The following is a 9,754-nucleotide window of genomic DNA, read 5'->3' as shown; positions in this document are numbered from 1 at the left end:
TCGGGGGTGTGCGTCAACTTTGGCGTCACAAACAGGATGAACCGACCCATTACAACGGGTCTCGTGCGCCTATAGACTGTGCTTGGTACGGAGAAGTGGCGCCCGCCCTAGAAGAACCGGCGCTATTATGTGTGTGCTAAAGGACGAAAAGAAACCTCCCATCGTGGGCCGGGTTCCAGAATGGCGCCAAAAACGGAGCCCGCCCCATGCATTTGCGGCCATATGCATAGACTTGTCCATCAGTCTGGGGGTGCAGCCCCCTGGTGTGGCCGACAGCAAGCTGGAGTGGGACCGCCCCCGAAAGGGGAGAGGAGAAGAAAAACCTTGGAGACAGGGTGGGGCCACAGGCAGTGGAGGCAGAATGCACCCGGCAGGCGCCATGGAAGGAGGTGATGATCAGACACCCGCCCGTGGCCTGCAGCCAGAAGATTCCCCCCTTAACCTGGAGGGGGTCCTGGGTAAAGTACCCCTTGAGGATATGGGGTTCCTGCGTAACGAGGTACAGGAGCTGGGCCAGCGGATGGAAGAGGCCCAAAAGGCCGCCGTCGCATGGTGGAAGGACGAGCTGCGGGAAAAGTTAACCCGGCAGCGGCCAACGCCCAGTCCTACTGCCAGAGCCTGTCCTGAGCCCGGAGGAGACGCATAATACCGGAGCGACAGTGAGCGCAGGTAATAACAGCGCCCCTGTCCCGGGCGCCGACGACACCGACACCCTCCTAGAGCCCCTAGAAGAACCATCAGCCCCTACATCCGGATGGGTGTACGGGCATGAAAACGTGGGACTGGTCTGCACGGATCGAGGACCAGCAGAGAGCCCCCTTAATGCCCATGCCCCCGCGCCCCAGGTTGCCTGCGAAGGAGGCGAGGAGTATAGGTGGGACAACCTGGAGGGCGACCTAATGGGATTCCCCAGGGAGACCCAAACGGAGGCCCTATGGAGGGAGGAGTATTGCGAGAACTCCTAAAACTGAAGGCGGAGCGGCGGGAACGTCGAGTGCGGTGGGAGGCGATGGAGGCCCGCAACATGCAGGCTAAGACCCGGGCCCGTAGAGCCAATCCCACCAAACTGAGTCCCCGCGCCAATGCAACCATGGTCAAATTTGATCTTGAAGGAGGTTGGGGCTTCATCCGGGAGCCTCAAGTAGCCACGGACCTCTTCGTAAACCGGCGCAATGTGGAGTCCCACCTACAGCAGGGACACCCGGGACGGGATCTGTACCCTGGAGACAGGGTCACCTACACCCATCACCATGGAGAACGGGGGTGGTACACCCTACATGTGCGTAGAGTGGAAGAGGAGGAGAACGCACCCCTGCCATCGGAGGCTGATGACCCGGCAGGGCCATCCAGTGGTGAACAAATGTTTCCCCGGAGGGAGCACCACAACTGAACTGAGTTAAAGATCAGAAAACTGTATATAGTTACCCGGAAGGGTACTGGTATAATCCTTGTGTGTTTAAAGAAAAGTTGTTGTTTGTTTTATGTGTACCCGGTTGGGTGTTTATATAGAAAGTTAGAAGCAAATAATTGTGTAGTACCCGGTAAACAAAGGACACTGTGGTTGTGGACATTGAGCAGCCCGAACTTTTATTGTAAAAAGTTAGCACTTCTTAATGTGCTTCTTGTTGGTTTTAAAGGCCATTGAACAAAAACCCGTTTGGCGTGGCCGAACACGTGGTCCAATGAGTGGATCAGCTATGCCCTGCAGCCACACCCAGGGCCTACGTTGAGGGTTTTAGAACGGGTTCCCCATATTGCACTTGTAACAGTGAGATGGACACCCTGGAAGGGATCTCACTAGAGCCTTCTGAACTTGCTTGAAAAAGTGTTATTTAAAGTGATATAGTGTTTTATATTTGAAAGAATGTTATTTAAAGTGATGCTATGTTTTATTTACCCGGTAGTTATATGTAACGTTTAAGAAAAAGTGCCTCCCATAAAGGGAAGAAAAAGTTATTTATTTACTGTCTTTATCTGTTAGAACATTTTACAATTTTTGCATGTCTTAAATTCTTGTTTTTTTACTCTGTTCCAGCCCGCGCACGTGCTGTGTTTAATGGGGGGGGGGGGGAGGGGGGGATGTGGCGCCCCTGCGGGTCCAGTCGCCATAGACGCACTGCATCTCAGCCAGAGGTGTGGTACCCCACTCTCGGGTAAGGTGGGAGCACTACCCGGGACCCACACACCCACCACATCCAACACCACATCACTCCATTAGGGAAGGGCAAGATTTCTCCTGAGGGATAGCACAGTCCCTGTCCATGTCTGGAGGAGGGAACTAGGCAGAGGAGGTCGGTGGAGGAAGTAGTTTAGGGGACCACTCAAGGAAGGACTGAAGGTAAAGGGGACCACGTAGAGTGACAGTTGGTGACATGGGTCACATGACAGGTAATATAAAAAGATGGGTAGAAAAATTTAGAAAGTCAGCTAGTCAGTCAGAGCAGTTGGTGACAGGAGTCTGTCACAGGGAGTGAAGAGAGAAAGGGTCCTAGGAGCAAGAGTGCAGTGAGTGAGGACCGTTGAGGAGTAGGGTCCAGTCAGAGGGGCCCAGTAAGAGATAGAGCGAGAGGAGCGAGGGAGTCAGAGAAGGGCTCCAGAGACAGAGAAAGGATCCTAGGGGCACGGGAAGTGAGGAGTCGACCTGTGCGCTCGAGTTCACACCGACCGTGAAGAGATCAGGTCGCAGTAGGGGACCGGCCCCAGACTAGTGGAGGACTGCAGGACTCAGCTAGCAAACCGGAGGCTGCGGTATCTCTAAGTGCCATAGCCAAAAACCACACACATTCGCTGAAAAGGTGGCTATATAGGATCAAGGGGACAAAGAGGACGTCGCCAGACAAGGCCCGCGGCCATTGGCTCGGGACACTGTGTGTGAGGCGCAGGGCAGGAGGGCGAGAGCCAGCGCAAAGAGACGACCCGGGAAGGTACACAAGAAGGGGGTCCCGATCAAGTGCACCCAAGTTATCCGAGAGTTGGCTGGATCACTTCCCCGGAGGACACAGGACTTGGTGGGCTGTTATAATATGGCTAGCAGTTGTAACCTGGAGCACCGTAAAAACTGTGAGTAAAAACTTGAAGACTGCACCCCACTGTGTCCTTGACTTAATTGCTGCATCACCTGCCTTGCACTACACCATCTACCTCATCAATCACCATAAACTGCCCTGAAGCTTAGCTCTACCCGTGGAGAGCTGAACCATCTTTGCTGCTTCACCAATGGCCTCAGTGGATCTGAATAGCAGCAGCGGCCACCTATAGCTGCATACCACGGGTGGCTTCACGAACTTTATCCCCAAACACTTTATTTCCCAAATTGACTCTTTTCAATTTATTTGACCGCCCTGGGCCACGGACCGGGTCACTGCCACAGTGACTACCCCAATAGAAAAGGACCGGCCCGGCTACCGAGTAACCCACCGCCCCAGGGGTCGCGTCAGTGGGTGTCCGACTGTTGGTGTTAACAGGTACACGGATACAACAGCGCAGACAATGAGGAGATGGTGGTACGTAAAACAACAACTATTTATTCGATTAACACAATTAAAGGGGTGTCTTCAGCACAATATCATGGGGTAGCGCAAACGGTGAAAATGAAACTAGTTATGTTACAAGAAGAATACTGTAATTCATATGAACAGGATATTGACACAAACACAATGCTATTTACATACCATCGATCTATTATTATCACTAAATAACTGTTATCATCAGTGATGTCTTGGCCCTAATACCCCAACCTAAAGGGCGTCACTGTCACTACTGGGCTCGTCACCGTCGTCACTCTCTAGGCAACACAAGATGTCATACAGGCCCTAATGGGAGTCGACGATACTACCCGCTAGGCCGCAAATCCCAGATTGGTGAATTACTTGGTACACTCGTCACACTGACCGCCTTCTTTCCCTAAAGCACGGCCCCGGTCCCCACTTTGTACTATACATCTACACTGGAAGTGGCGGCTCACACAAACATCCCTCTGCTGCGGCCTAGTCCTCTCTCTCTCTGCCCTGGTTCTGCTCACTTGGCTCAGCTATCCCGAATCTGGTCTCTTGGCTCCTTTACTCGGATCTGGTCTCTCGACTCTTTTCCTGGATCTGGTCTTTCGGCTCCTTTACTTGGATCTGGTCCCTCAGATCCTGTACTTGGATCTGGTCTCTTGACTCCTTTACTCAGATCTGGTCTCTCGACTCCTTTACTCTGATCTGCTTTCTTGTCTCCTTCACTTGGACCTGTCTCTCGTAATAGTAGCTATAAACCAGCTCACTGTTCCACATGTCCATCCTGCTATGGGTTTGGGCATCAACTCCTCCCATTCACTGCCCTCCTGGGCCTTTTATAGTTACTAACTGCGCTACAGCTACCACCTGACCTGGTGTCTCCTTCAATCTCTTCCCTGAGGGAACACGCACTTCACGCTTAAGATCATGCTAATGCAATTCTTTCTGCTTTCACTTCATCATCTTTGACCAGCAGATGGCGGTGTTTGCTTACAGTCTGTTAGGCATTAAGTCTGTGCATCTTCTCTCTTGTCTATCTCCTTACACTGGGACCTACACTGATTGTCAGTATGGGGACTGCTGAACTACTGACTGCCACTACACTCACTCCCTATGGGATTGCCAAAAGTTACAGTTGGCTTTTTCCGGCAGTCCCTTAGGGTATAAATGGAGCAGCAGTCGAGTATGGGCACTGATACTCAAATCTAATGGGATCACATTTCCCTGTGCTGCAATTGGTGCGGCTCCAAGTGATCGGACCCCCACCATTGAACAAATTATCACTTATACTGTGGATAGGTGATAACTTGCATTTGGACAACCCCTCCAGTCAAAATTATCTTTGGCACTGTGTAGACATGTTTCTTATTGAAAATCTGATACAATTTTTAACAATTAATGTAAGAGGTGTGCAATGTAACGCAACCTTGGGCAACACACCAGACCGGCCCAGGCTGGGGAATCCTCTTTTAGGGGTGGCGTGGAAGCACACTCAAGACAGTCTTAAAGCAATATTCACTTTACTCAATACGATGCTCAGTCTTAAAAAATTCCTTAGAGGGTAACTACTGAAAATATTTTTTTCCATATATTATAGGGCCTGCAAAGTGCTGATTGGTGGAGCTCCAGGTGTAAGGGACTGTACACGGGTCCAACACATAGTGTTTCTATTGAGCCCGTATATCATTACGTGTACACACCCCTGCAAAAGCTGCGCATTTCAGAGCGGTGTTTTTCATAATCATTGGAGGTCTCAGGACCCAAACCCTCACTGACCACTGCAGCAAACACTGGATCCAATATGATAAAATGAAGAGGTATGAGAGAGAATAGGGCTTTTGTGAGCGTCGTAGGTGAATATTAATGTGACCATTAAATGAAAACTCTCAGCTGCTGAGGTTGTGCAGGTAGAGCACAACTCCATAAACAATTGCAGAGGGGTACAGCCGCCCTGGTTGCTGAGGAAAAGTCTTCCGGGGAGAGTTCCAACAGAACGCAATCAGACGGAGAAAATCCAGGTGACTTGGGCTCCCAAACTTAAAAAATGGATCATTCACCAGAATTCATAATAATAAAAATGTATTAAAAACAAAAGACGTGTTGGCTGTACCCAGCCTTCCTCGGGTGTCGTCTATTGGTGTGTGGGGGATGCATTTGCCTCATTTGTCTAGAACCCCAAGAATCAAACCTTGGTGGTCTAGGCAGATGAGGCAAATGGCATCCTCCACATATCTGCCACTACATGGTCACCATATGGTGGTAATTTCAGTGTTGATCTTTGTATAGAGATTTGTTTTCAATAACAGCAGGGTCATCTGTTCACATTCCTCTATACCTACAATTAGTGTCTACCACCATAGTTGTAATCAGGGTTACCTGGTTAGGGACCCAAAGTTTTGCTTGTTGCTCCCATCTAGAGAGCAACAAGCAAAACGCGCGTCGTGGGTACTGTCATCCCTATGGTCTCTGGATAATTATATACTACTTTATTGTGCTCATTATCATGCCTATGATGATGCTTTTGCTTCTGTAGCTTTATATATAGGGGCATTCTGGTGTATTTGTGCACTTACATGGCAGACAGAGGTATAATTTGTCATAGATTCTTACATGTACCTTTACATTTATACTTTGGTGAACCATTTGATTTTTGATTATCCCCCAATTGATCTGTTGAGCTATATTCTTACAGTCCCAACTATAGATGTCCTTTTTTACGTCTTGTATTTCCCTGATTTTAAATAACTTTTATACTATATAAAAATTTTAATGATTCAATAAAGATATTTCATTTTATTATTTTGAAATGTGACATATTATTATTGTAGGGATATTATATACAGTACAGACCAAAAGTTTGGACACACCTTCTCATTTAAAGATTTTTCTGTATTTCCATGACTTTGAAAATTGTACATTCACACTGAAGGCATCAAAACTATGAATTAACACATGTGGAATTATATACTTAACAAAAAAGTGTGAAACAACTGAAAATATGTCTTATATTCTAGGTTCTTCAAAGTAGCCACCTTTTGCTTTGATGACTGCTGCTTTGCACGCTCTTGGCATTCTCTTGATGAGCTTCAAGAGGTAGTCACCGGAAATGGTTTTCACTTCATAGGTGTCCCTTGTCAGGTTTAATAAGTGGGATTTCTTGCCTTATAAATGGGGTTGGGACCATCAGTTGTGTTGTGCAGAAGTCTGGTGGATACACAGCTGATAGTCCTACTGAATAGACTGTTAGAATTTGTATTATGGCAAGAAAAAAGCAGCTAAGTAAAGAAAAACGAGTGGCCATCATTACTTTAAGAAATGAAGGTCAGTCAGTGCGAAAAATTGGGAAAGCTTTGAAAGTGTCCCCAAGTGCAGTTGCAAAAACCATCAAGCGCTACAAAGAAACAGGCTCACATGAGGACCACCCCAGGGAAGGAAGACCAAGAGTCACCTCTGCTTCTGAGGATAAGTTTATCCGAGTCACCAGCCTCAGAAATCGCAGGTTAACAGCAGCTCAGATTAGAGACCAGGTCAATGCCACACAGAGTTCTAGCAGCAGACACATCTCTACAACAACTGTTAAGAGGAGACTTTGTGCAGCAGGCCTTCATGGTAAAATAGCTGCTAGGAAACCACTGCTAAGGACAGGCAGCAAGCAGAAGAGACTTGTTTGGGCTAAAGAAAGCAAGGAATGAACATTAGACCAGTGGAAATCTGTGCTTTGGTCTGATGACTCCAAATTTGAGATCTTTGGTTCTAACCACCGTGTCTTTGTGCGACGCAGAAAAGGTGAACGGATGGACTCTACATGCCTGGTTCCCACCGTGAAGCATGGAGGGGGAGGTGTGATGGTGTGGGGGTGCTTTGCTGGTGACACTGTTGGGGATTTATTCAAAATTGAAGGCATACTGAACCAGCATGGCTACCACAGCATCTTGCAGCGGCATGCTATTCCATCCGGTTTGCGTTTAGTTGGACCATCATTTATTTTTCAACAGGACAATAACCCCAAACACACCTCCAGGCTGTGTAAGGGCTATTTGACCAAGATGGAGAGTGATGGGGTGCTACGCCAGATGACCTGGCCTCCACAGTCACCAGACCTGAACCCAATCGAGATGGTTTGGGGTGAGCTGGACCGCAGAGTGAAGGTAAAAGGGCCAACAAGTGCTAAGCATCTCTGGGAACTCCTTCAAGATTGTTGGAAGACCATTTCCGGTGACTACCTCCTGAAGCTCATCAAGAGAATGCCAAGAGTATGCAAAGCAGTCATCAAAGCAAAAGGTGGCTACTTTGAAGAACCTAGAATATAAGACATATTTTCAGTTGTTTCACACTTTTTGTTAAGTATATAATTCCACATGTGTTAATTCATAGTTTTGATGCCTTCAGTGTGAATGTACAATTTTCATAGTCATGAAAATACAGAAAAATCTTTAAATGAGAAGGTGTGTCCAAACTTTTGGTCTGTACTGTATGTTTGTGCATACTCTATATTTATAAAGTTTTGGTGTATAGGTTATCTAATCCTATCATGTGTGATATAGTCCGTTAAACTGTGTATCTAATCCTATGTATTGTGATACAGTTCGTTGAGTTGTGTATCTAATCATATCTTGTGTTATACAGTCTGTGTATCTAACTCTATTGTGTGTGATACAGTGAGCAGCACTGCGCCAACTAACAGAATTGGCGCTGCCAGCTGTCCTTGGTGACACTGTCCACATCTCAATATCCCTTTGCAGTCACCAACAAAATGGTGCTGCACTGTGATCCTAAACTTCATCCTCCCTTATCCTTTTGCAAATGCCCAGAAGGGGAGGAGACATCACACCCATATGAGCAGATCCCGCCCACATTTACTGGAGTCGTAATGCGAGCAGGCAGTACACTAGGTTTTCATGGCAAATTTCAACAGCTGCTCCCCCTAGTGTTTAAAAGTTGAAAATATCAAAACTTTTAATATTAATTTTTCATATTTTATACTATTAACAAAAAAAAACATTTTTTTTTAAATAAAACCTTAAGACTTTAACATTTTTTCAGTTGTAGAATTTTTTTTTTTCAGATTGTAACATTTCCTTTTTTAATAAAAAGTTAGGTTTATCGCCCCCTTCTGGCAAGAAATCAACTGCAACAGGCCAATAAAATATAACACTTTTAAGATGCGTGTAAAAAAAATTCCATAGTGTAAATAATTGGTTTCCAAGATGCAATCCATTATCTACAATTAATTTGTCACAACACTTGCATCTGCTGCATATATGATTACCCATAGGCAATACTATGTGTAACCAAATTGTTTTTTGTAGATACGAATTTTCCATGCACTAGCAAATCTCTTAAAGCGCACCTGTCAGCAGGATTGGGCTCAGTAAACCACATACACTGTCAGGTGGGCGCTGTTACACTGAGTAAAATGATACCTTTGTTGATGAAATCCGTCCTGTGGTTCTTCTATAATCTGCCATAATGATATGTATGTGCTCTGGTGCTCTCATTATGCATTCATGTATTCCTATCTCTGGCCTCTGATAGGTGATATTCATGTGCTCTGGTGCTCTCATTATGTATTCATGTATTCCTATCTCTGGCCTCTGATAGGTCACTGTGCTTTCAGTCATCTGCCTACTGTTTTACATACTGACTGTGTAATTTCTGTGTCACATTGAAATTTACACGTCCCAAAACGGCCGCCGCGGCCCCCAACGCATGCGCAGTAGCATCTCATGCTACTCTGCAAGCGCAGACGCCATTTTGCTTTTGGAAAAAAGAGTGTGGGTGCAGCAATATGGCGCCGCGAATGTGCAATAGCATCTCTCGGCAACCGAGAAATGCCACTGCACAAGCGCGAGCGTCGGGGGCCATATTGCTGCAGGTAAATTTTTTTTCCTCCAGCAACATGGCGGCGCTTAGCTACTGCGCACGCGCGGACGCCATTTTGCTAGAGGAAAAAACTTTTATTAATTAGTAGCTGGGGTGCGGGTTTTAAATCCGCAACTTGTCAATTTCTCTTTGTAACATCCCTGGCGGCGTGCTGGCATGGCTTACCACCTCCCACCATGCAAATCCGCCATCTTACCTATCAATCCAGGCTGCACACTTTGCTCCAGTACCTGCTGTGTCTCTTGTCTGATTGCTTAGGGCGGCGGCGCGGTTACTACCTGATTCTTATAGTTACTGTGTGCGCACTCCTAATGCCTCCCCAGCCTATTGCTGTGAGTCACTGGATACTTAAACCCCCTCCACCCAGTAGGAGG

General features: G+C 46.8%; 1 protein-coding gene across 1 annotated transcript in view; it reads left to right on the top strand.

The window, feature by feature from the left end:
• The first annotated feature begins 934 nt into the window (after positions 1–934).
• The window catches only part of R3HCC1 (R3H domain and coiled-coil containing 1), a 34,855-nt gene continuing 26,035 nt past the window's right edge, over positions 935–9,754 (top strand). Inside the window, exon 1 of the mRNA XM_073654748.1 lies at positions 935–1,352. Within this exon, the coding sequence (XP_073510849.1) occupies positions 935–1,352 (418 nt within the window). The remainder of the gene's footprint in view (positions 1,353–9,754) is intronic.

This window comes from Phyllobates terribilis, unplaced genomic scaffold (genome assembly GCF_046119375.1).
Source record: "Phyllobates terribilis strain yellow unplaced genomic scaffold, ASM4611937v1 Scaffold_11__3_contigs__length_659146591, whole genome shotgun sequence".
Taxonomy (NCBI): Eukaryota; Metazoa; Chordata; class Amphibia; order Anura; family Dendrobatidae; genus Phyllobates; species Phyllobates terribilis.
The sequence above is the reverse complement of the archived record's forward strand: the minus strand, read 5'-3'. Positions and strand labels throughout refer to the sequence as shown.